A 27239-nucleotide genomic window follows, 5' to 3' on the forward strand; every position below is an offset into this window, starting at 1 on the left:
TCTGCTAGCTAACGTGATTGCCTTGCAGTATAATGAATACATAGACAGTCCCCAACTTACAATGGTTTGACTTTATGATAATGTGAAAGCAATACACATTCAGTAGAAACCCTACTTTGAATTTTGATCTTTTCCCAGGCAAGCAATATGTGGTATGACATTCTCTTGTGATGCTGGGCAGTGGCAGCAGCTGCAGCTCCCAGTCAGCCACAAGATCATGAAGGTAAAAAACTGATACACTTACAACCATTTTGTACTCATAAAACCTTCTGTTTTTCATTTTCAGTATAGTATTCAATATGTTACATGAAATATTCAACACTTTATTATAAAATAGTATTTGTGTTAGGTGATTTTGCCCAACTATAGGCTAATGTAAGTGATCTGAGTATGTTTAAAGTAGGTTAGGCTAAGCTATGGTGTTCAGTAGGTTAGGTATATTAAATGCATTTTTGACTTATGATATTTTCAATTTATGATTTATCAGGAGATAACCCTATCATAAATTGAAAAAGATCTGTATTCTAGAGTTAGGAGGAATGACTGACCAGTTGGGAAGCAGAAAATTACCACTTAGTTTTGATGGTAAAATTAATTTTTGATCAGGTAAGTAGTTGTACCTAGTTTTTTCTCACAGCTGTAAAAAATTGCCACAAATTTAGTGGCTTAAAACAACACACCGTTATTATCTCACAGTTCTATAGGTCAGAAGTCCTATGGGCTTGGCTGGTTTCTCTATCCCAAGTCTCACAAGGCCAAAGTCAAGGTGTTGGCAGAGCTGTGTTTTCTTCTGAAGATCCTGGAGAGAATCTGCTTTTGGACTCATTCAGGTTGTTGGCAAAATTCAGTTCCTTGAGGATGTACAGTTGAGTCCCCATTTGCTTGCTGGCTGTTAGTTTGAGGGCCACCTTTATCTTCTAGATGCCTATTTCTGGTCCTTGTACATGAGCTCCTGCATGGCACAGCCAGTAATGGTGCATCAACTCCTTATGTTGCCATATCTCTTCTGCTTCCTTTCTTCTGCTGCATCACTCTGACCTTCCTCTTCTACTTTGAAGGGCTGGGTTTAGGCCTACCAGGATAATTCATGAGAATCTAGGATAATCTTCCTATTTTAAAGTCCATAACCTTAAAATTGCAGATTCTGGGGATTAGGTATGGAAATCTTCAGAGGCTCATTATTCTGCCTACCACAGTATTCTTCTGTCTATCCCACTGGTTCTCAAATTTAGCTGTATATTCCTGTATCACCTAGGAAACTTGATAAAATGCTTATACCTGGGCCATAGTCAAGATGAATTGAATCTGAATTTCTTGGACTACAATCCAGGCAATGACTTTTTTAAGGTATCAGAAAATTTTAATATGTTTGAGAGGGTTGAGAACATCCCAGAACACAAGCTTTCTTCAACTTGATTAAATTCATTTTGTAAGTAACCTACTCAAAACATACTTGATATACCCTCTTTATGCCCCCACTTTGCTAGGGTTTGGAGTCACAGAGATTAATATGATGCATGTCCTATTCTTCCTGTGCTCACAATCTAGAGGCACAAACGGTACAAAGGAATAATTACAACAGTACATGAAATGTTTTAAAATAGGATATTTGAATAACTTGCTCTGGAAGTTCTCAGATATTAATTATGCCTGAGAACACTGCAGAATATTTTGCTTGATTTATACTTAATAGTACTTTTAAAATAGTCTGGCTAGTACCTAGGGACAGAGGAATATAAGTGTGTCCAGGTTTCAACATGGCCAAATGATGATGATGTATTTATAATGTGCTTCCCAAAATTTAACAGGCCATGAATTTCCTCAGGTGCTTGCAAAACGTGCAGATTCCAAAGTTCTGAAGGTTCTGATGCAGAGGTTCTGTTGTGGGCCTTAGACATTCTCACGTGTTCAGCAAGTTCTGGTGGTGATTCTGATACAGGTGATCCATTAACCCACACTCTGTGGAATTCTGTTTTATGTTACAACAGTAATTTAGTAACTGTTCATTAAATAATGAAAACCCCAAGCCATATTATAAAAAAGGACTTACAGTTTGATTTTCTTACATCAGTAACAGATCTTCAGGAAAGGGAAGTCTATTTATATTTTAATTTTCTTACTGCTTCATGGATTGAAAGTGTTAGGAACATTCCAGGTCAGGATGGGGGTGGGGAATTAAAACCTTATACTGGAATTTCTTTCTCAAAGACTCTAGTGGAAGTAAAGACAGTAATTTGCAAGAATCATTCTAGCACAAAGACTTACGTTTTGCCAAAAAATAAGCAGTGAGGAGAGAATAACAGGTAACCAGGTCTTGTACTTGGATACTTGTTTTAGTGGCACAATCTGTTCCACATAGTATAAAGTGACAGAAAGAAGTTTGCATTTGTCATAGACATGTAGAATATTGAGATTGAAAAGTGCTTTTCCCTTGTTTTGATTCAGGAGAAATATAGCTTGTTTAATATGCCATAAAGGAAGACATGTAACTAGATAGGAAACAGCCTCACTTTGCTCACACAAAGGTTCAGGATACTTAACGGCAAATTAGATATGTGTGGGAAATGCTTCTGTTAGCCAACTTTATAGTGACTGGATAAATAAAAGGAGGAGAGAATATGGCTTAGGGCCTCTGAAAATCCAAGATATTTTGGAAATGAAGGAGTGGAAAACAAAAGTTGGGTTTTTTTTCTTAATCTTGGAGTGAACATACACTTTTAATATTAGGGTTAGGTGACTCAACTAAAAATAAGAATTATTATTAAGAAAAATAAATTAATGGAAAATGTGTATATGTATAATAAAAATCTGAGAAAATAAGAAGCGGGTTTGAAAGGCACTGGATTTATGCTTTTATGTTCTGGTAAATTAGTATTGATTAAGTCACACTAATCTATTATGTTTATGTAGAATAAAACATGTTTTTACACTGAAGTAAGCCAAGAAGATTGGTTAAACTTTGTGGACTTGGAAATGTAGAACTGTTTAAAAAAAGGTAGAACTGTCTTGGGCTGCAGATCTACTGAAATTTTAAGAAATGAACCCAGAATGATGCTACATAAAGCCTTGAGTGACTAGGAAGCTATATTTCAAAAGTTAGTTGAGGTCTCAAGTCAAAGTTCTTTCTGTGATGAAATCAATCATTTTAATTTTATTTTGGTGATTCTTTGGTCAAGAAGCTTGTAGACTATTTATAAGCTATTTTTTATTCTATGTGTACAGTAAAGAAAGTTATTTTGTTTCTAGTAGTAGAACCAAATCTTCCACTTTAATTTTGAGGTGTGATAATGAAATGGTATTTATAGGATCCATGAGGCTAGCAGAAACAGAAAATGCCAGTAACTACTACTAGTACCACTGTGATTACAGATTCACTTAAGTTTAAATTAGAGCTTTCTCAGTTTTGAAGAAGTGCGTTTCCCATGAAACAAACCTAAGTTCACTTGGAAAAATCCACTTCCAGATTTAGTCATTTAACTTGACCTCCTTTAATTATGTACTTGATCTCTCCTCCAAATTGAATGGGAGCTACTATGTATTTCACCAGGCAACATGCAACTCAGTTGTCAGTAAATGGTTTAACTAGAACTGAGAAATTTACAATAATTTACTTAACAGCTTAGGTCAATTGATATCAAGTGAACTTCAGCAAAGATAAATTTGGAATAAGCTAAACATAGAAGAGAGAACCACTTGCTGAATGAACATATGAGAGGCTGTATACAAAGAACCAATAAGCTAAACCTAGGAGTACAAGTAAACATACTTCTCCTAGTAATAATCATGCCATTACACCTACCAATATGAGGCTCAATCTAAACTGACCTTCATATGTATCTGCAATGGCATTATCTATATGCCCAGTCATGATCCCTCCATTATTGGCCTAGGGAGCTCTTGGTGAAAGAGGTGATTCTTCCATAACTACCACTCGCCATATGTGTCTGCTGGTAGGGAAATTTAATGAGTCCTTCGTAGAGTAGATGCCTCAAGCGAATTGGATCACCACATGAAATGGACATTGCTAGATCTAATGAAGAGTACAGGTGTCCACCACGTTTTTGAAAGACTGGCACCCAAACTTGCTGCTGCATCCTTGATAAAATCAGAGATCATGAACCTGCCCCCTTGGTTAGGAGTGCTACAAGTTTACACAGTGCAGAATACAATCTTGTCCCTAGTAGCCCATTTTCCAAATTGCTAGGGAATAGGGTAAAGAGAGAAAGCTGTAAAAGTGGAATTACTTGCACTGATCAATATTTTGTGAGTTGAATAAAGTCCTCTTAATTATTGATGCCAGGATGAGCTATTGCATGCTAAGAGATATTTCACTAAGATACTTTTTGGAATTCTGATTTTGAAACCCATTAGATAAGCAACAAAAATAACTGCTATTGTTACATGAACTGTTTTTCAAATATGTTGGATATAGGAAAACTTCAAACATGTTTTTTAAGGCACTTTTTCCTTCAATTTTTGAGCCCATGTACACATGGAAGGTAATTTAGTCTTGACTCATGTAAATCATCAAAGCATTGCTTCATAAAAACCTATCTGATTTCCAAATAAAACAATATCAATATTTCTTTACATTCCTGTTTGTAAATCTGTGTGTTTTATATGTATTTAATACAGAAAAATGTGGACGACTAATGTTTTAAATTTGGCTTAAGCTTTATGACTTCCAAAGACAGTACAGTAAACTACTGCTTATTCAATATCCAAACGACCACAGGACTCAAAAACTGAATAAAGGACTTTATTCTGTAGGAAAGTAAACATGCTGATATAAGAACTTTTTTCCCCAATTTTCAGTGTCAGTATAGATTCAAACACTACTTAAAGTCTTCTAATAGAAGAAATGACAGTTCACTAATAGTTATGATTAGTATTCCTGATTGTAAGCTTAAAATTCTAAAGTACTTTATTGTTTCATTTGTTTATTTATTTATTCATTGATTTATACAGCAAATGTAAATTAACTGCCAGAGACAAAGGATACAAAGATCAATCAGATATGGTTTCTGCCTGTGAGACACCACACAAGCTAGGGAAATAGATATAACTAAGATTAACACATTCCAATAAATATTACATAAAATTATTCAAAGGAAGTTTAAAATACAGTTTAATTTAAAAGTCCTTTTATCATACTCTAGTTCTTTGAAATTTACTTAAGTAAAAGATTCAGTTAATTGCTAATGTTTTGACCATCCTGGATAAATGAAAATTGACATTAAGTTTTTCCATATAATGGAAAACAACAAATATTTGTGACAAAACTCAAATATATTGTAAGCAAAACAGATTTTTAAAAACGGAATAGCTTAATAAAAATATCATTTTTCTAGTGGCATTTTCTTTGAAATTTTAAATTTATTATGGAAATGATTTTGGCTCATTGAAATAATATTAAATTATTATATCAATATTTCAGGTCATGACCCTGGATTTAAGAAATTTTTCAAGACAGTTTTGAGTATAATCCAAGAGAAAATGTGATTTGAGTCTGGAGACAATTGTGAATGTAAGTATTGGAAAATTAGATTTTTCTCATTGTTCCATGCAATAAAAACTAAAATATCAACTCATTAATTTTTGAATTGCAAAAACTTTGATTCATTGTTTTCTCTCTATTACAACACGATTTTTTACATCTAAAATTAATGGAATTCTTCCTATTTTTTTTTTTTTTCTGGGTTGTATTTTTTAAAGATCAGCTAATAATAAAAGCCCAGTGTAGCTGATTGAAGAGAAAATATTATTGGGAAGATTGCTACAATAAAAAGAAAAGTTTCTTCTAGGTAAGTCATTGATGAGGGCAAGCAATGGCATAGATTCTGTGTGCTAGTTAATGGCATGCTCTCATTGCATGTGATAATGCAAATGCTAAGTAAAATGAAGAAAAGTTTTTTATAATTCTTATTCTAACATTTGCCCTATAATAAAAATCATGACATGTTTCCTAACAAAATCAAATCTAAGTTCATAGTCCACTGGCAAATATCTATTGATTAGATTTTTATCTCCTTTGAAAAATATTTTTTACTCATTCAGTTAAATAAATACTATATTTTATGACTAAACCATGGTCATTTATATTTCATAAAAATACTGCCAGAGTATGTTGATCATGGAACTTAGAGGGAGTAAGCATTATACACGTTACTCCTGCAATGTTTGTCTCTTAGAATTAAGAAGTTAGCAGAGAACTGTATCTATCATTAGAAATACTCAACAGAAATACTTTTATTTGGTATTTCCCATCTCCTGTAAACTTATTTTAATAATATAGATGACTTAGGGAATCTTTTATTTTTGATTAAAAACTTGAATGCTGAAGTGAAGAATAATTTCTATTAAATCATAAGGCCATTTTTATGACTTATGGATGTTAACTCTCAAGAAATTGGCCCAAATACAAATTTTTCCCTTAAACTGTTGAAGAGTCATAAAATTAAAAATAATATTAATACTTATCGGAAATAAAGGTAAGCTTTATAGTAAAATATGCTATCAAAATTTGTGCTTTTATGTTCTCGTGAAACTCTTTACTTTGTACTTTTTATCCCAACTTTGGTAAAGGTAAAGAAAGTGAGATGTTTTCTAATTACTTAAAAATATATCTGTAAGAGGCTTTCCTGCTTGTAAGGCTAATTAAGTTAAATTAAAATGTATTTAATTAAGCTCTTTAGTACTTTAAGCCATGATGCTCTTAACATTTGTAATATGTAAGACTATTAATCCAATCCTTAAAGCAAAATTATTGTGTAGTTTTAACATTTTTTCCATTGAGAGCCATCTATGTTTATTTCATAAATATTGCTAAATTATATTTCTTTTATTTTCTATTGCAGTTTGATTTATATTATATAACATATTTCATCTTGGCTTTAATGATGGAGAAAAAGAGTGTCCTGTATTTTCTGTTTCTCTTGCCTTTTCTTATGGTAAGCATAAATTTCTCTAATGTATCTCCCTATCTATGATTATTTCTGTTTTAACTTCCAACATACCCATAATTGATAAAGGCTAATAACACAAAAATACATGTAGTTATTGGATGCATAAATTAAGTACATTTTTATATCTAATCAACACAGCAATCATTTGTTTCCCTTCAGTGTACCTTTTTAGGCTTTTAGTCCTGTAGCAGGCACAACAGTATGATAGTGCAGTGTGGGTGGAGGGATGATGAACACAAATGTGCGGACGCCAGAGAAAAGCCATTACCAGAGTTCGAAAGAAAAATGGAATGGCTCTATGGTACAGTCGTACATAATAGATGGAATATTTTCAATCAGACCTGCTGATTCTGAGTTAGATCTATTAAAAAAGCAATTCCAACCTGTTGATTTTTCTCCCATTCTGCCAACTGATTGACCTGTATTGATTGAAAAGCACTTCGGAATCATGCACTATGTTTTAAATTAATTTCCTTACCCATTCACTCAAATAATTATTAAGTGCCCATTTTCTGACAGGCATGGATGCTAAGTTTGAGGCAGATGTGTATGTGAGTATGTGCATTCCTGCATGCCTCTGCATGTATATGCAGGGGACGTGGGGCTGGAGGTGGAGGGTAGACTAAGGATGACTAAAAAGCAATTGATGTACTCGAGGGGTCATAGGTCATAGACATTTAATTTTATTTTTATTTACAGAAATTTTTGTTCCTATTTTTCCCTGTTTCACATTAAAACAGTGACTATACTCTTATTATATGTTGAGAAACTCAGAGACATAATCTCACCTAATTCTGTGCCAGCAAATAATTTTCTTGTGGTGTTTCCAAGTAAACCCCACAAAGATTCAAACAAAGAAACTCAAGAAAAATATAGAAAACCTAAATGGGAAAAAAGCACAACTACTCTCCTGTCATCCTTTGTATTTAAAAACATTCTCAAGTCTAGGAGCAGTCCAAATTCTGCACTTCTTAGATGTTATCTTAAGTAAACAGACTGAAATTCAAGAAACAGGATTCCTGTTTCTTCAACTCCCACCCTCCATTGAGCATGCCAATGAGCTGCACAGGCCAAAGTTGGTTCCCTGTAGGTAGTTCTGTAACAGATTACCAATCTGATTATTGTAATTTAAGGAATTGTGACCGTTTCTCTTGAATTCATTCAGACAATGTGCAAACTTGAGTTTTTAAGTAACAATAAAAATGATATTGATTTTATGCAATTCTATAAACTGAGAACAGGAGGAAAGAATTTTTTCTTGATGTTATAAATTTCCATTTATTACTTGTGCAGCACAACAGCTGCATAAATCTTTATTAAGAGATTAAAGCCAATCAAAGAATAAAAAAGTTAATATTAAATGGTGGTGAGGTGATGGTGAAACTTGAGTGGTGCCACATACTGAGGGGCTTTTACTATTTATTTTAAATTTAAATTAAATTCAACTTCCTGCTAGAGAATAGAAAATCAAAAATAAGGAAACAAAATAGGAATAGAAAGATAACTGTTTACGGAAAATAATTAATAGGAATTATGCAAAAGCAAAGAAGAAATAAGGTTGAAGAAAGGTTTATACAGGCTTCATGCTACAAAACAGGAAAAAAAGTCATGTAGAAATTAAAGTATAAGTGAAGCTTAAAATAAAGCTACTAAAGTGGAAGAATATAAATATATACCTTGCCTAAAACCTTTATTGATGTGCATACAATAAAAATTCTGTTTACCAACATCATAAATGAACTTGTCATTATTTTGATTATCAAAATGTAATTATAAAAATGGCAACAATTTTAAGCATTTACCATGTGCTAGACACTTCCCCTCTGTTATCTTGATACTATTTTATCCCATTTACAATAAGAAAGCAGAAGTTTTGGTAGTGGTAGAGGGGGTGGTTAAATATCTTGTCTATTAAATATTAAATATTTTAAACTCCCAGTTAAATATTTTGACTCCCAGGTCAAAAAATAGAGGTGAATTTTGAATACAGCTGTCTGCATTCCAGATACATGGCCTGGAGCTGGCTCCCACAGTCTTCTGAGAGGGAACTGTGGACTATGCTGCTCACTGGGGCCATTGGCAACTCTTGGTGGTGGTTTGAAATTGGACATAGTAGGGATATTTACACCATGGAAATTGGCAAACACTACAAATCAGGAATTTCCCCCCAGAGCCTGATGACCCTGCAGTACATCACTGCACTTACTGTTTTTCAATGTGACAGACTGCTTCTCACAGACATTCTCACAATTCTGAAGTTTTATTTTTCTTTAATCCCTTAGATTCTTGTCATCGCAGAATCAGAAGAGAACCCTGGTGACTTAATTCAGTTGGGTGTTACTAGAAATAAAATCATGACGGCTCAATATGAATGTTACCAAAAAATTATGCAAGACCCTGTTCAACAAACAGAAGGTAAACATGACTAATTTTAAATGCATTTAAAATATTTTTGAAAGAAAACTACCTCATTACATTATTATGGGTCCCTTAGGTCCATTCTTAAAAACGGGTTAATTGCTAGTTTTTCTGGTATATGTGCAGTTTTAATTATTTACTTATGAAGAACATTTTACGATGCAATTATCTTGCCTCTTTTTAAAAATTCTAATAAAAATATGTGTGACAGGGACATTTTTAGTAACTTTTTTATGGTATAAAGATATTTAAAATATCAAATAAGTATGTGTCTTGGATTAAATCAGTGACAGTTGATCTTCAGTTTATGTGATTTGTATGTCTTTTTTTTCAAAAGCTCCTTGATAATAGCTTAATAAAATGACAAATAATTTTTTTTTTTTGCACATAACATACTTTGTGTGATACATTTGGTAGCAAAGCTAATGAAATCCAAGAGCTTCTGTTTCCATTAAGATATTTTTAAGGTATTTTTGAAACATTTATTGAGGGCCTACTAAGTGCCGTATATATGCTTCAATTATGAGAAGGACAAGTAGAGTTGCCAAATTTAGCAAAAGCAAAAACAAGTCCTGTATTTTACCTGGCAACCCTAAAGGCAGAGTTATGTTCAAAATGTAAAATGCAACACTCATAGTGAAACAAAGCAAAATGTGAAGACTTTAGATATTTTAAAATCTTTAAACCATCAGTGGAAACAAAGAATTTAACTTTGGGGGAAAATATTTGATAGTATAAAATACAATGTTTGTTATATACATGAAATGTTAAAAGTAGGTTATTATTAGTATTTGTAACTGTCAAAATGAACTTGCTTGTGAGAAAGAGAAAAAAAGCAATTTTTCCACATTGGGCAACTCTTGAAACCTTAATCTAACTGAACAATACAATTTGTTCATCTTCGGAGAAGTAGTTAGATATATCTGCCCAAATATTTTTATTACAATATATACTCAGTTAAAACATGTCTTTAAAATATGCCACACAATGACAAACTATCTGATATTAGCTCAATAGGGATTCAATTATCAAGTAATTAAAATTTGTATACAAATTCTTTGTTAACTGATCTGGCTTCTCACTTTATTCCATTAAAATCTAAGTGTTGGGCTTCTCTGGTGGCGCAGTGGTTGAGAGTCCACCTGCCGATGCAGGGGACACGGGTTTGTGCCCCGGTCCAGGAAGATCCCACATGCCGCGGAGCGGCTAGGCCTGTGAGCCATGGCCGCTGGGCCTGCGCGTCCGGAGCCTGTGCTCCACAACGGGAGAGGCCACAACAGTGAGAGGTCCGCGTACCGCAAAAAAAAACAAAACAACTAAGTGTTATTAGTTTAAAATTATTGAATTAACACCTTCCAAATCATCTAGATATGTGTGAAAGCTAGCTTCAAATCTAATTGTTTAACAATAGGAATATATTTATGAGGGTTTTATAATAAAATAATTTTGTGATAAAATAAGTTCAAGATCACTGCAAAGTAAATCTTCCTCTTGGAGAGTCATAATACACTTTGTAATTTTAAATACTCTAGAAAATCTTGTTATAAAGAAATGTTTATTTTAACTTTGTGTTCTCCAAATCTATTTGATTACATAATTTTTTAATGGAATACCTACTCATGTCTCACTCAAATGCCATACAACACAGTTGGAAAAATTCTAGACCTGGCAATCTATCATGCAGCCAGTGTTGTGGAATCTTTTGAAGCAGTATAAGGACTTGTTTGTGAGGCTTTCTAAAATGGTATCAGGAAATTTTTCTCTGATAGGCCACAAAATGCACTTTATTTAGTAATATGTGGATGCAAGCTATTTATATGAGTTTGAAAATCTCAGGAGGGAAAACAGACTATCTGAGGCTTTTTTTTTTTAACTAGAATTATTTAGATTTTCAGGCCAATAGAACTTTTTCTATTTCTGTGAAGCCTAGATTGATTCTGAGATTGCTGTACAAATCTGTTAATAATAATAAACATCTCATGCAACATTCAAGTTTCTATCTATGTGTGCTTACCTAACAAGGCGGAAAATTACTCTCTTTGATTACAGACTTATAACTTTGGAACATTTTGGTCATTTTATTTCTCTATGTCTTTAAAAAACTTTACATTTTTTCATGTAAGAGGTTCTTTCTCTTAATGTTGGTAAGAAAAGAATGAGAGATTAAACACTCTACTTCATTTGAAAAGAAAAGGAAGGAAAGTAAGAGCTAGAATTTGGTGGAGGGACCTAAATAAGTATGTGTCAGGGTTAATGTGGTGAAACAGGAAATATTGGAATGTTCATCCGTTCACTTCAGAAAATACTATAACTTGCCCTAAGAATACAGTTTCTAAAATAAAACATATTTTCAATTTCCCATAGTTTTTGAATTTCAAGCATAGGGACACTAATTAACCACTACTTTATGGTTAAGAAAACCAGCAAAGATCATGTGATTTATTAAATAAATAGCTACCTTTGAGAATTAGAATTAAAGCTAAACCTCATATTTTTTTAGATATTTCTAAATTTAATTTAACAATTAGTTATTCTAATAATTACTTTGTGAATAATCCAAGTAATTGTTATAAAGATTTTATATGATGCCTTCATTTTCAGTAGACAGTCTTTACTCCATGTCAGTGTGAGTCTACCATTATTTATGTCTTTCTATATAACTAGAGAGAGTTAGTAAGCCCTAATTTCTACTCTCCCCTTAAGGCATTTATTGCAACAGAACCTGGGATGGATGGCTGTGCTGGAATGATGTTGCTGCCGGAACAGAATCAATGCAGCACTGCCCAGATTACTTTCAGGACTTTGATCCTTCAGGTAAAAGCAGAAATTTATATACAAATATCCTTGACATCTATTTAATAAACCCTAGGTTAACTAAATTAGTTTCCTTTTTTCCTTTTTAATTTTAAAGAAAAAGTTACAAAAATCTGTGATCAAGATGGAAACTGGTTTAGACATCCAGCAAGCAACAGAACATGGACAAATTATACCCAATGTAATGTTAACACACATGAGAAAGTGAAGGTAAGTAATAATTATAAATTCAGATTTAATTTACACTATTTTAAAAGTTAGTTGCCGATACAATATTGGAGAAAATTTAGCTAGTGTTCATTCCATTGTAAAGCCTTTTCATCATAAAAACAATGAACAAAAATATCTTTGTAGAAATAATTATTGATTTGGTCATTACACCGAGGAAGCAATCCTGCTAGGTAATTCAGTGTCTCAGTATTGGAGTTCAGAATTTTCCAAATTAAACATACTTTAAAAATGTAAGAAAAAAGAAAATTTTCATCTGTGGTGGAATTCCTATAATTACGGTCAGGAATTGTGCTCAAATAAACAAAATAAGCCCAGCGGGGTTTACGCAGTTCCCTCAGCAGAAGGCTTTCATTCTGACTGGCTATTAGGTCACCTTCACTGGCATTCCCACTTTTAACATCATACATTAAAGTCAAGGTTATTCACAGTTTGTCTCAACAATAAAGCTTCGATACAAAGTGCCTGCATATATTTGCACGTGTGTGTATATTGAGGCAGTTTGTCACAGTGATTAAAGCTGAGTTCTGATTTCTGACTTCCTGTTTCTGCTCCTTACCAGCTGTGACCTTGGGCAAGCTGTAACCTCTCTCTGCCTCAGTCCCCTCCTGTGTAAAGTGAGGATACTAAACCCATCCACAAGGTTTTCATAAGAATTGACTTAATACAAGGAAAATATTTAGAAAACTAACAAGCCTATAGTAAGCATTTGATAACTGCCAGCTATCATAATTATAAATCATGTATTCTTTGCTTACTCAGAGAAGGGTTTGAAGAGAATTATAAAAATACACAATAAAATGGTAAGTTACAATAGAATAAAGACAAAAATCAGAGAAAAAGTCAAAACCAAGATAAAAAATTTATTTGTACAGATCAGAGGCGCCTGTAAATTACTGTTCTGAGACTTGTTTTGGAGCCTCAAATTTGTCAAACGAAAAAAAAAAACCCAGTTAGGAAAGAAAGCCTTATCTGGCATTTAAGTCTAAAGAAACAAACAAAAATCATTGATTTAAAGTGCACAAACTGATAGAGTGAAAATTGTCAATGTCCTCCAAAATGATAAATGTTGGTTTTCATATATTATACAACGCAGATCAAGAAATTTATTTCTTCATATGTTTAATATGTGACTCCTAATTTCTTCAATAAAAAGAGCAATTTATAAATTTTGATATCACCAGATAAATTTTCGTAGATATTCTTCATTCCAGATGTATTCTAATACTCATTGGCTTGCAAACTAAATGGTAAGGCTATCAGATCACATGTTTTTAAAAATATAAGTTATTTTATTGATTTTGAGCTTACACACATGTAGAATTATAGTATTGATATGAGCCTTAATTTTTTTTTTATCCATACAAATTACAGACTGCACTGAATTTGTTTTATCTGACTATAATTGGACATGGATTATCTATTGCATCACTGCTTATCTCACTTGGTATATTCTTTTATTTCAAGTAAGTACATGTAAAATTTTTTTTTAACTTACTGATTATCTTTGGTGAATGCAGTATCATGTGCATGTTTATCCATGTGCTGATAAAATTTATGAAATATAGATGATTTATAATGTTTAAAATAAATTGAATGTTTAAAATAATTAGAAATATGTTGACTTTATCTTGACTTTATAAAATGTAGAGAATCAGGAGATTGATAAAATATCTGAAGCCTAACTTTACAAAATGAGTATGCTTATAAGAATGAAGTCATGCAGTAAAAAGGGAGCCAAAATGAATACGTAAACCTATCCTTATTTGCTTTGGAAACTGCCAAATATTATAGGCCTTCCTAATTAAATTTTCAACTTCTTGGTCAATTTTAGTATCAGTATACATGGTACATTATAAGAACTGGTATTTTGTGCAAAAAATAGCAATGACATTTCATATATATTATTAAAAATAATAATTTCAATATATTATGGTTAGATTAATTTTTCTGGTTTGGGGGGGACATATTTAAAATAGTTTTAAAATTATATTTTGAAATTTACTTGCAGTTTATTCTTTTTTAGGGTGGAGGGAGAGTCAGCTCCAATTTCTTTTTTTTTAATTGAAATATAGTTGATTTACTGTGTTTTAGATATAAAGCAAAGTGATTCAGTTATGTGTGTGTATATATATATATATATATATATATACACACATATATATATTCTTTTTCAGATTCTTGTCCATTATAGGTTATTATGAAATATTGAATATAGTTCCCTGTGCTATACAGTAGGACCTTGCTGTTTGTCTATTTCATATATATAGTAGTGTTATCTGTTAATCCCAAATTCCCAATTTATCTGCCTTCCTCCAATTTCTTGATTCAACCTATCAACTGTGATTTTTTTTAATTGACAGGAAACTAAATTCTAAAACTGCATAATTATCTTATGCATTAACATGGTCTTCATGATTTTGATCATCACCAGTAATTAAAGAATTCAGTGTAAAGAGAGAGTTATATAGAGAGAGTTATATTATAAAATACAGCTCTATATATAGAGCTATATTTTATTGTATCTTCATCACCAGTGTCACTGCCATTGTCTCTCTCTTCCTCTCTTTCCTCCTCTTCTTCTTCCCTCTTCCCTCCTCCTCCCTCTCCCCCTGCCCCTCCTCCTTCTCCTTCTTCAACAATTATCTTGGAACATTAGCAGCTTCAGAACCAACTAAAGTAGTAGCTGCACATCAAAATAATCCAAATCCAGAAATTATTAGACACCTAGATGTTAGGCTCATTTGTAACTGGAGCACCAGCTTTTAGCCCACAGTTCATCAAATATTCAAAGTACATGAAATAATATACGAACCAACCAATGATTATTTTTCATGGGATCAAAATCATGGGATCTAGAGATTGCATCATAATTGCTGTTTTTGGAAACTTGCGCTTTCTTAAGAATCTTCAACTTTGGGGAAGTTTTAAAAAACTTTTTGTTTTATATTGGATACAGCCAATTAACAATGTTGAGATAGTTTCAGATGCACAGCAAAGCAACTCAGCCATGCATATACATGTATCCATTCTCCCCCAAACTCCCCTCCCATTCAGGCTGCCACATAACATTGAGCATAGTTCCCTGTGCTATACAGTAGGTCCTTGTTGGTTATCCATTTTAAATATAGCAATCTGTACGTGTAGGTCCCATACTCCCTAACTATTACTTTGGGGAATTTAAATGGCACTTTTGATTTATAACATTATTGAGGCACCATTAGAAACCGACTAAAAATATTCCACTCTGAATAAAGCTAATTCAACATTTGAGTACATTTTAAAATGTGACTTTTTTTTTTTTTTTACTAAATTGTGTTAAAACATGCATCAAAATAAGTTGAAGAGACTCTTTATCCTAAAATATGGAAAACATTTCTTAAAGAATAAAATTTACTATACTATATTTTGTAACAAATTGCCAAAATGTTCTTGCTCAAAACAAACTGTCAATTCTCGGTCACTGCCTTTATAATTAGTTACATAATATCAGTTGCTTATATACAGTTTAATAAAACTTCATGTCTTTACTCTTGAATATACTCTTAGGTTATGTAAGATTTTTGAAATGAATATTTTGGAGTACGAAAAACTTCATTATCACTGTCTAATAGATTGAAAACTGGAAAATAAACCATTTCCCAAAGTGACAATTTTTAAATAAAGTCCTCGGGTCTACAGTGGTAAATTATTTATGCTAATTGACAAAGTGAAATAATGTTACTGATGATAACAAGCTTATTGGTAAAATATGGCACTAAAACTCAGCTAATATTTTATTTAGTACATTTAAAAACACAAAATAAAATTAAAATTTCAAAATCTCACTTAGTATAAATTTAAGCAAGATATAGTTCTTTTTTCTTCTTTATTGCTGAAAACAAAATCTTTACAATTTAAAAATGAATGTATCTAAATTTGAAAAAATGACTCTCTTGGAACTTAGAACTAAATGATACAAGTAATTCCCTAAAATCTATGCAGTACTCTAGAACTCAGATTCTGAGTTCATTAAAATTACATATTACCACACATACAAACACAGAGAAGATTAATTTAAATGTAACTAATATCAGCTAAGATTCTTTTTCTAACATGGAGACTTTTATGACCATGACTAAGTATAAAGTAGATCAGCCTCTACCCTAAAGGCATACAATAGAAATCATAAGAGTTATTTAAGACTATCTTAAAAAGCTTCTTGGAGAAAAGGTTATGTTTTAATATTTCTAACCTCAGGAAAAAGAATGCAACCATTAATTAAAAGCAAACTAGTCTTGAGAACTGCACTTATATTTGCAATATTTTTAAAAATTGAGAACAATTTAATTTTTTAAAATAAATTTTTAAATAAAGAAATATATACACCTATAATTCTAATACACTATCGGGCAATTTCATTTATTTTTCCAGTTTTATTTCATACTCATTTGTATTTACTCAGTTTTATTTGTAATGTACAAGTTATTTTAACTATTTTTACAACTTAGCATTATATAATTCTTTCCCTGTCACTAAGAAGTTTTTAAAACAACCATTTAATTGGCTAATTGGCTATTTAATTGGCTAACTAATACTGCATTTAGTAAGTTGACAAAAGTTTACTAAATCATTCTTGTATTTTTGAAAATTAACGTTGCTTCCAACTTTTCCTGTTAATAAAATACACTGCAATGGACATTTTCAGCCATAACTTTCCCCATATTTTACACTATTTTTTTAGGCTACATTCCCAGACTTGTGATTTCTTGGTGAAAGGGTATTTATCTTTTTATGGCTCTGGAGATATATCATCTCAGAAGTATTTCAAAATCAACATGTTCAAAACAAATTCATACTATCTACCTTCTCCTAACCCAAAGCAGTTTTTCTTCCAGAGCGACCCATCTTTACAAATAACACCACCAGCAATCTAGTAGCATAAGCCATAGACTTAGGAGCAATCTTTGATACCGTCTCAGTTTTCCTATCATTCTCTCCTCATACTCTGTGGATAAAACCTCCTAACAGTCCTCCAATCTATCCATTTTGTTTCATCTCTCCTGCCACCACCACCAACCTAGTCTTATCTAGCCTCAGTAAGTCCACTTTCACCATCTTCATTCAATGCTAAACATCGCAGCCAGAATATTTTCAAAGATTTATATTAAATATAGATCTGATTTTGTCATCCCTTGCTTTAAAAATTTTAGACTTCCTATTATAATTTATATAAAATCAAAGTCATTAATGTATCCTATAATTGAATATTCTGTATAGTCTCTTCCCTGCTCCTCTAGTCTAGTTAAATGTAGTCATCTTTCAGACCTAAACCTTAGCATCATTTCCTCAGTGAAATCTCTGTGATTTTTTTATTGTAGTACTTCTGAAACTGCAACTAGTTTGTGCTGAATGTGGAATAAATTTTTAATTACCATTTAGGAGCCCACCATCTCTTCAGATTTAATACTAATACAGCTGAGACCCTTCAGATTAAATGATCTCTTTTTATTTTGCATGTAATAAGCCAAAATATTTAGACACATTAAATTTCTGAAGGACACATAGTTAAATATAGCAATTATATTGCATGCCAAAATCAGTATTTAAAAAGACGACAAAGGGTGTCCTAGAATTCCAAGTCCTATGGCTCCAATCAAGTTTGAAATTTAAGGATATAAATAAAGTTCTAAACTAACTCCATAAAACCAAATGTAAAATTAACAGTTTCTTTATGAAAAAGCCATGATTTAACTGAGCAAATGCTTGCTGTGTACTAATGAGGCAATAGTGGGACTGCCAAGGGAAAACAATATTGCAAGCCAGACTATACATAAATGCAAAGTATCCAGTTTCAAAGCTCTAATTAGACCAGTCATCTATTCTGTCTACTATGGACTGACTTTGTAAGAGGAAAAGAGTATGTCATAGAACTGACTTATCAGGACAATGAAGAAATTAAAGAAAATAATATCTGCTGATCAGGGAGTGAAAGTACCAAAAATGTTAAGCCAAACAACAAAATAAACAGGGAACAGCAGATGACTTCAATAATCTGAAAGACTAAAATGGGAATAGATTTTGTATAATAACAGAGAGAAAAAATAGTTGGCTCAGTTAAAAACAATAACAAAATAGACTGAACCATCTGTTGACCAACTGACCTTTCTGTCACCCAAGATTTTCAGATATTAGGTGTCAACCTAGCAGGAATTTTGAAATAGGTGATTTCTATACTGGGTTCATAGCTGCACCTAATGATCTGTAATGCTACTTTCAAGCCCAAGTCTATAATTTAGGAAAGAAGATTAGAATGAAAGAGTTAATTTTTTAAAACAAAATATATAATTTCAATATCAGCAAAGTTAGCATTTGTGAAAGTATTTTGCAGGCTGAAAGCAATCTACACAGGTAAACTACATTTATTATCGATTAGGAATTGAAAGAAAATCTGGTTCAATATTTTTATATCTGCATTTACATATATTATATTTTAAAAAGCAAATGCTATTCAACCAATACAAGTAATTTTAAACTGAAGGGTTAAAATTTTAAACTTGAGAATTAATTTATTTTCTCTGTAGAAAAACACTTTTTAAAAAACTGAAATTGTGTATATACATGCTAAGTACTTTAGCTTTAAAGATATAATCTGTAGACCCATTTCTCATTTTAAAAAGAGACGCTAAAAATTTCATGTTGCCCCAAACATCATCTTCATGTTCAACATATTGATAGACCTTATTTTTTTCAGAAAAACAGGTTTTCTTTTTTTAAAATCAAGAATACTATATGCAATATATATATATAACATATATATATATATGTTAATTACTAAAAATTTCAATGCTTTAGAAAAAAGATTTGTGACATGCTACATAGGCAAAACCTCATTAAAACAAATAAATATCTTGCCAATATATGGAAATTGGTTCTTGGCCTCTACATAAAAGAAAAATTAAGGTTTTTAACTAGTTGCATTGTTTATTTTTAGAGTTTATTCTGAAACTACAATTAACTATTCATTTTCTATAGTGAACTATAAAAAAGCTTTAATGGTGAGTTAGCATGATAGATATATACTTGATTTCAGGCACAAGTTAATTTTAATGGATAGTGTAATACAGTAATTAAAAACATGGGATATATGCAAATCTTGCCATCACCACTTACTAATAGTATGGACTTATCCTGATTTCTGTTTTTCAGTTAGCCTGTTTCTTTATAATGAGTCCTAACGTTTAAAATACTGGGCAGAGAAGACACACACAGTACCTGGCATGTAGCAAACTTTCAATATACAGTAAAAGGTACTAATTTTGTCTTTAGACAATATCAATCATGTAGGCACACAGACTACACTTACTTAGTCATCTAACATTATCCCTATATAAATAGTAACTCAGGGCTTCCCTGGTGGCGCAGTGGTTGAGAGTCCACCTGCCAATGCAGGGGACACGGGTTCGTGACCCGGTCCGGGAAGATCCCACATGCCGCGGAGCGGCTGGGCCCGTGAGCCATGGCCGCTGAGCCTGCGCGTCTGGAGCCTGTGCTCCACAACGGGAGGGGCCACAACAGTGAGAGGCCCGCGTACCGCAAAAAAAATAAATAAATAGTAATACAAAGTAAACAACAACAACAACAAAAGCCCCCAAAATTGCTGTGGAGCTACAAAGAGCTATGGGAAGACAGAGGAAAGAAAGACTCATTTTGACGCATAGAATTGGAAGATTCTTGAGGTGATAATCTCACTGAAATGAGTGTTGAATAAAGAGGGTAGAATTTCAACAGATAGAAATTGTAAGCCATGAAAACTGAAGAGATTATCTAGTTCAACACCTAATTTTACTTATATTCTAAGTAGTTAACTAAGTTATCTAGGGTTCCTCCCCATCTATGTACTTTCTGTTTGGCTTAGTAATTTTATTTGACTTTAGTTATCTTTTAAAAATGGAGAATTGACCAGAAAGAAGCAAAGCTTCAAATTAATTTTTCTTTTTTATTATACATTCTCAGGCTTTATGAGAAACCTGGGTCAAGTTAGGCCCGGGTATACCATTCTAAATACTTTTTTATGTGTTAGACAGCCTTCACTACAGGTGAGTAGTTAAGAGTATGTTCTCTAAACAGGCACATCTTCTCTTAGATTCCACCTTCGTCAGCTACTTGCTGCATAGTATCGAGCAGCTTCTTTCATTTCTCTAATCCTCAATTTCACATCTTTAAAATGCAGATTCTATTAGTATCTATATCATAGCTGAGATGATATATATGCATTGTTAAGTGGAGAGTCTCGTTTGGAAAACACTATTATTGGCATAGTTGTCACTCTTGCTCTTTCTTTCTAGTCCATTAAAAGATTTTATATAAATATTTAGCCCTGACTGGCATATTTTAACAGTGGGCGCTTTTAAAACATAATTAACAGTGGGCTCTTTTAAAACATAATTAAAGAACACAGTTTCTAGTTTTATGTGTACCACATTTTTAAAGAAATTGTTATAACGTTCACATTATAAGAAAAATAAGTATACAATGAATGAAAAATTTTATAAAACAAAGTAGTAGTATAATTATATCAGGAAAAAATTGAGGTTAAGTAAATTAGTCAAAGATAATAAAACTTTTTTAATGCCCACAAGATACCACATAGCTTACTCAGTACTTGAATTTGTAGTCTTTGATTTTAAGGCACTTTTAATATATACTCCCAGAACTATCTACTAAAATAGGAAAAGCCACTATCAACCCAAAACAACTATCCACTAAAACAGGAAATAATGGAAAGAACAGCACAAATTTAGCTCCATGAGAGCAGGAATCATCACTGCTTGGTTCCTTTACACATTCCAGGGCTTAGCACATAACCTTGTGCATAGTAGGCACTTAATACATTTTTAAGGAATGAAGACATGAACTGACTTGGAAACTTATTTCTAGGACAGACTTTCCCATGACTTATCTGTGACCTTGGACAAGTCCCTTGAGTTTGTCTGGCCTTGGCTGTCTCCATCAACAAAGAAAGACATTAGAGTAAGACTCTTTACAATTCTAACCAGTAGAAGCAACTGTGTAAAATAACATAGGATACCCTGCAGCTAGATCCAAAGAAGACCAAAGCCATCTCAGAAAATGCTTAACTGAATGGTTAATGAAGCACGTTCATATAGTCAGGAGCAATAGAAATCTTAGCTTTCTTCCAACTAACCTGGAAACAATTCCTAGGAGAGCTGATGTTTCACATAAAATCATTGTGTGTACAAAAATCTATCAATATCTCCTTTCTGCTTCTGAACCCAGTTCCTCATGCTGCAGTCATTCTTGCTTAGTCTAGGGTAGAGGCAACTATTTTTTTCATTTGTTAATTGAGTGAGGGTCACTGATCCATCCTAATAAAAACCAAGACCATACAAAAAGTTGATTTAGGGTACTGTTTGTTATTTTTTATTTAGAGAGAGAAAAGAAAAGTCTACTACTCATCCATGCTTTAAATTAGAAGCAGAGAACACGAAACACTATTTACCAGATATACTTCAGTTTTATATTAGAGCCAATTAAGGAAAGAGAGTGGGAAATAAAAAGAAAGGGAACAGAAAGGGAGGGGAAGAGAGAGAGACAGAAATTTGGGATTTGCCAAGCCCTAAGAGGCAATGACTCTTACTCATAATGATCCTTGGAAAAACAAAGCAGAACCCTTTAGATAAAAAAAATAAATAAGCTTTACCAGAATTAATTATAAATTATATTTTAATTACTGTTTAAAATCTGAGAGCATAGCAAATCTTGCTCTTACTTGCAACCCAGACAAAAGGCTCCATATTCTTGCACATAAAAGAGCACACGTAACTTGCATGGGGAAGAAGGTAGTTCTTTTTTTTTAAACCATCTTAATTTTGCTGACATTTCAGACAGTGATTCTAAATAATTTTAAAGCCAAGTTGCATATTTACAACTATATAGAAGATGATATTTCTCGGTAGTCCTGAATAAAATTCAGCAAAACATCTATTTCTCAACTTAATAAAATGATCCTTTAATGCTTATATTTCTGCTTTTCAGGACAAGTGACACAAATTCTCACCTTTCTTTTTTTAAAATCATATTTGAAAATATTCAATCAATATTGTGAACCTTTCTCTCATTTCCAGTTTCTTCATATATCTCTTGAATTAGAACAAGTATGGCTTTCTTCTTTAAGCTATAACTATTCTCCTGAAAACTGTTCATGATTCAATCTTTAAATTGGTTTCAAATAAAGCTAACTATTTAAAGAAATCCTACATTGAAACAGAGAATAGAGAGTCTTATCTACAAATCATGTTCTGATGTCCCTGTATTTGCAAATCAGAGCTATCACTTAAATAAGTTGTTTAAAACCTGGCAAATCTGCACTGTCAGAAGTCTGACAATGGCTGAGTTCAGAAATAGTCACGTAGCGATCCTTGAATAACATACCTCTGAGTGCCTACCCAGGACCACCCTTGCTTTCTCCACTCTTGTAAGAGTGCATTCATTGTAAGTCTGTTGTGCACTACAGTTCTGAGATACATTCTATTCTATTGTATGTATTCTAGACTTCATTCAGCTTAACACTGGATATTGTTAGTTATAGTTTTTCATATAATGTTTTATTAGAGCATACTCACTGAGTCTACTTCCAAAATAATGAATTTAATCAATGTGCTGAAACATCCTTCCCTCTCAAATGAACGTGATGAGAGCTGAAAGCATACCTATTCAGGAATGCGAGTCTTGGCTGGAAAGCTTTTTAAATATGTCCACTGTAATTATATAATAAAAGCATTGCATTTCTACATTAGAGTATCAGATTTAAATCAGAACAAACTGGTGCAAGAAGTAATGGGTTTACTCTAACAAAATCCAGTTCCTCTATAATGTAATTGCTATTACTGGTTTATGGAGAAGAGTCCCAAGTATGGAAATATAACTGAATTAAAGAATTTGGACTTATTTTAAAGAGTAAATTTATTATTTAAACTATAACTAAATGTTAAAGATTACATATTTATGTTGATTTTTCTAATAAATATGCAACTTCTTTATAAGTGTATTTATAACGCATATTTAAATGTAAGTACTATTTAAGCATAACTGAATTTTCATGGGAACAAAATGACAAATTATTTTAAGAATGCTAATGATCCGCTGCTTGGTGTAAAAACTATACAGTTACTAGAATGGATTAAAATTTTGTAATTTGAAATAGATAACACAAATAATATAACATCTTTCTTCCCCAAATCATAATATGTTTTGCAATCTGGTTTCCTACTCTTGCAGACATAGTTTATTTTCCTAGACCATACCCACTGATATGACTATATATGAGGAGAAGGCAAAGCAAAGTAAACCCTCCCAACTGTAGCATCTTTTTAGTAGTTAGGGAAAAACAAAACCCAAGAATGACTGGATATTACATTGCTAACATTTGCTGATGGAACATTAAGATGTAACGTGAGAGTAAGAGCTGCAGAATCAAAAAGTCATTTAGTAAGTTATGTTCTTTGAATTTAATTTTCCTCATTTAGTATGGAAAAAAAACAGTGTAGAGTTTTGCCTTATGCTTTATTCACATTGTCTGTCCTTCTTGTCCCTCAAAAACCTTAAGCTTTAACTTTTAAAAAAAATGTTCGACACAGGATGCTCTCTTTGCTTGAAATGCTTTCCTTCCCTATCTTCTGTTTCAGTTCTATCTGGAGTATTCCCCTCACTCTTGCCACAGTCTTTGCCTATCTCCTAATTCTATTTTAACTTCTAAAAAGCATATAACACTATGTAGAATTACTTTATGTAATATATGTGTCTATTTACCCTCCACTGTCCCATGAGTAACATGAGATCAGGATCTTGCTCTGTGTTGTTCACAACTGTTTCCCCAGTATCTAGAAACAGTGACAATATATTATTATGCATCAAAAATAGTTATGTGACTAAATGAATATTAAAGGAGACAAAAGCCTTATTATTGATACTTTATTAAAAACTTAAACGTTCAAATTCAAAAGATCACATAATAGGATTGTGACCTGGAGCAGTTTACCTCAATTTTATTAAAGGATAATGATATTTCAAGGGGTTGTTAAATGAGATAATGAATGTGGAGTACTTATCTCTGCACCTGGGATATTGTAAAGCCTCAATATCATGGTGTATGCTATTATTATGAATTTTATCTTTAAAAGGGTTTTTTTTTGTTTTTTTTTTTTGGTTTTTTTTTTTTTTTTTTTTTTTTTTTTTTTTTTTTAGAGCATAAGAATCACAGGCATTCAGAAAGCCAGACTATTTCTTCTCTGGTTTTCTGCCCATTAGGAGACCAAGAAGCACACTTGCACTGGGGCAATTCACACATGAGAGCAAACCATTTGGCCACATAAAATGAGCAGGTCTCTTCCTTATGCAGCCTGTATTTATATGTAATATTAAATGAGCAACTTTGAAAGGCATGGGCAGTGGAGGAGAGAGCATGATAGAGGAAGGGCAACCATTTCCTCTCTAGCAGGACTTGACTGAGCACCTTGGTTGAAACACTCTTGGACTCTTTCTAATCTGGCTGAATGGATCACCAGCAGCCTCCAAAAGAAAGCTAATGCTAGAGGTTATGTCTACTTTGTGTCACATAACCAGGTGATTCCATCAACTCAAAGTTCCATTGCCAGTAGACAAAAGATAGCCATACTGCTTATTCTTTTAATACATTTATTGCTTTCTGCCTGTTGTTTTTGGCAGTGTTCCTATTGGCACAGGCTTTCCTTTCGGATACATGATTTGTGTTTTCTTGTGGAAAAAGCTGAGCATTTGGAAATTAAATTAGATAAACTAGCATAAGGAAGTAGTACACTGTAGAGTGGGCTATTCTTTTATTGCTTGTATTTCCTCCTTCCATGACTAGTTTTGCTCAGGATTAGTACTAAGGAAAGTAATTTGGAAATTTCGACCTCATGTCAAAACCAAATGGGAATCAAAGGCAAGTATTTTGTCTATACTGTGGCAGAACTTTGAATATGGAGTAGCATAATACCTGGCATCAGCATGATAAGGAAAGTGGAAATTTGCAGACAACTCCTTGGGAAGATAATTTAGGTTGCTTGATCTATTGCCCTTCATCACATGGAAATTATCTTTCTGACGCTGAATTCTTGTGTTTTGTAACAAAAAGATGACAATGTATCATTGCGTTACTTAAAACATGGGCAGTTTTATATTACTGACACGAACCTTGATGCTATTTTATTGTTTGTGAGAGAAAACCATTAGAGAATTTGATTAAAATTAACCGCATGAAAACTATGTTAAAAATAATAGTTAACTTGGAATGTTCACTATAGGTTAGATATTACGCTTAGCACTAGACATGATTTAACTCATTTAACCTTCCAGCCAATCCTATGAAGTACTATTGTTATCCCTATATTACAGAAAAGGAAACTGAAACTGAGGATTAGAGTTTTTAAATAACTTGTCCAAAGTCACACTTTCAGTAGGTGGCACAAAAAGAGAATTGAAAGGCATGGTTACATTACACATGGAATGTAATTGTTTTGCTGCCACACTTATGCCAACTGCCTCTATTACTCTGCTTGTCAAAATTGCATATTGAAATAGTGTTCTAAAATAATTATATGTAGAGAATATGAAACGGAAACAATCCAGACCCACAAACCACATTTTCTATTCTATGGTTATGCTAGGATAACATTTAAAGAAAGCAGACAGAGATTTTTGTAAAACATTCTATAAGCCTATAAAACAATTTTTAAAATATTTTGAATAAATAATCACATTAAAGAATTTAGGATAGGTTAAATTGGTTGCAGATTAACATTTGAAAAAATAGCAAAATATTTTAGTATTTCATTTAAGCAAACCAGTGTGTTTACCAAGTACATATTTTGGTTTTCATTTTCAAGTTTATTTTATTTGGCTTAATGTACTTAAACGTATTAATGAATATGTTTAAAAGAAAACAATACTCATCACTAGAAAAATCTGAACCATTTTTACCACTAGACATTGAGAAAAAACATGTCAGATGGCATCTGTCTACATTTAAGTTACACAGAACCTGGAGGAAAAAAATCGAAGAAACCAAAACTATAGTCTAGTATTGTAGAGAGTAGGACTTATTTTACACAACACAAACTGAAATGATTTGGCAGTGGTTCAGTATGTTACAACGATATAGACAGCTAAACAGGATATCAGGGTTCCTAATGCAGAAGTATATGGTTTGAGTCATATATGGTAGATTATCTATGTTGACCATACTACTTGGATAATTTTGTATAACACTCAAAATAAGCTTCATGTGTCTATTGAAATGATTTCATGTGTCCTCTTAAGTATTTGTTTGGTTTTGGTATTCAAAAATTCATTTACCATAGAATTTCACTCTATCATTTCAAAATTTTGCCCATAATATGGCATTGTTTGGGTCTAAAAGAGGGAAATATGGTATATTCTTTTATCACATAGTAAGAGAATAAGAAACCATTTTTTTGGTGACTGTAGTCACAATAATTACATCTTTAGAAGAGAATAGATACCAGCAGCTCATTTTTTTTTTAACATCTTTATTGGAGTATAATTGCTTTACAATGGTGTGTTAGTTTCTGCTATATAACAAAGTGAATCAGCTATACGTGTACATATATGCTATCTATTTTACATTTGGTAGTGTATATATGTCAATGCTACTCTCTCACTTTACCCAGCTTACCCTTCCCCCTCCCCTTGTTCTCAAGTCCATTCTCTACATCCAGCAGCTCATTTTTAAGTCTTTAACTTTCAAGCAAGATTGAGGTGGGAGCAGAGTCA

General features: G+C 32.4%; 1 protein-coding gene across 7 annotated transcripts in view; it reads left to right on the forward strand.

The window, feature by feature from the left end:
• Positions 1-27239, forward strand: part of CALCRL (calcitonin receptor like receptor) — a 104882-nt gene that overhangs the window by 54590 nt on the left and 23053 nt on the right. For 2 of the 7 annotated variants that reach the window (XM_027126277.1, XM_027126269.1), the window contains 8 exons: positions 1826-1939; positions 5438-5527; positions 5716-5804; positions 6858-6950; positions 9248-9380; positions 12087-12197; positions 12295-12407; positions 13800-13891. In XM_027126277.1, coding sequence (XP_026982078.1) covers positions 6897-6950; positions 9248-9380; positions 12087-12197; positions 12295-12407; positions 13800-13891 — 503 coding nt within the window. In that variant the 5' untranslated portion in view covers positions 1826-1939; positions 5438-5527; positions 5716-5804; positions 6858-6896. The remainder of the gene's footprint in view (positions 1-1825; positions 1940-5437; positions 5528-5715; positions 5805-6857; positions 6951-9247; positions 9381-12086; positions 12198-12294; positions 12408-13799; positions 13892-27239) is intronic. The other 5 variants (XM_027126296.1, XM_027126286.1, XM_027126305.1 and 2 more) reach the window with 4 other exon arrangements.

Source organism: Aethalodelphis obliquidens, unplaced genomic scaffold (genome assembly GCF_003676395.1).
Source record: "Aethalodelphis obliquidens isolate GAN/ISIS:26980383/991018 unplaced genomic scaffold, ASM367639v1 scaffold2, whole genome shotgun sequence".
Lineage (NCBI taxonomy): Eukaryota > Metazoa > Chordata > Mammalia > Artiodactyla > Delphinidae > Aethalodelphis > Aethalodelphis obliquidens.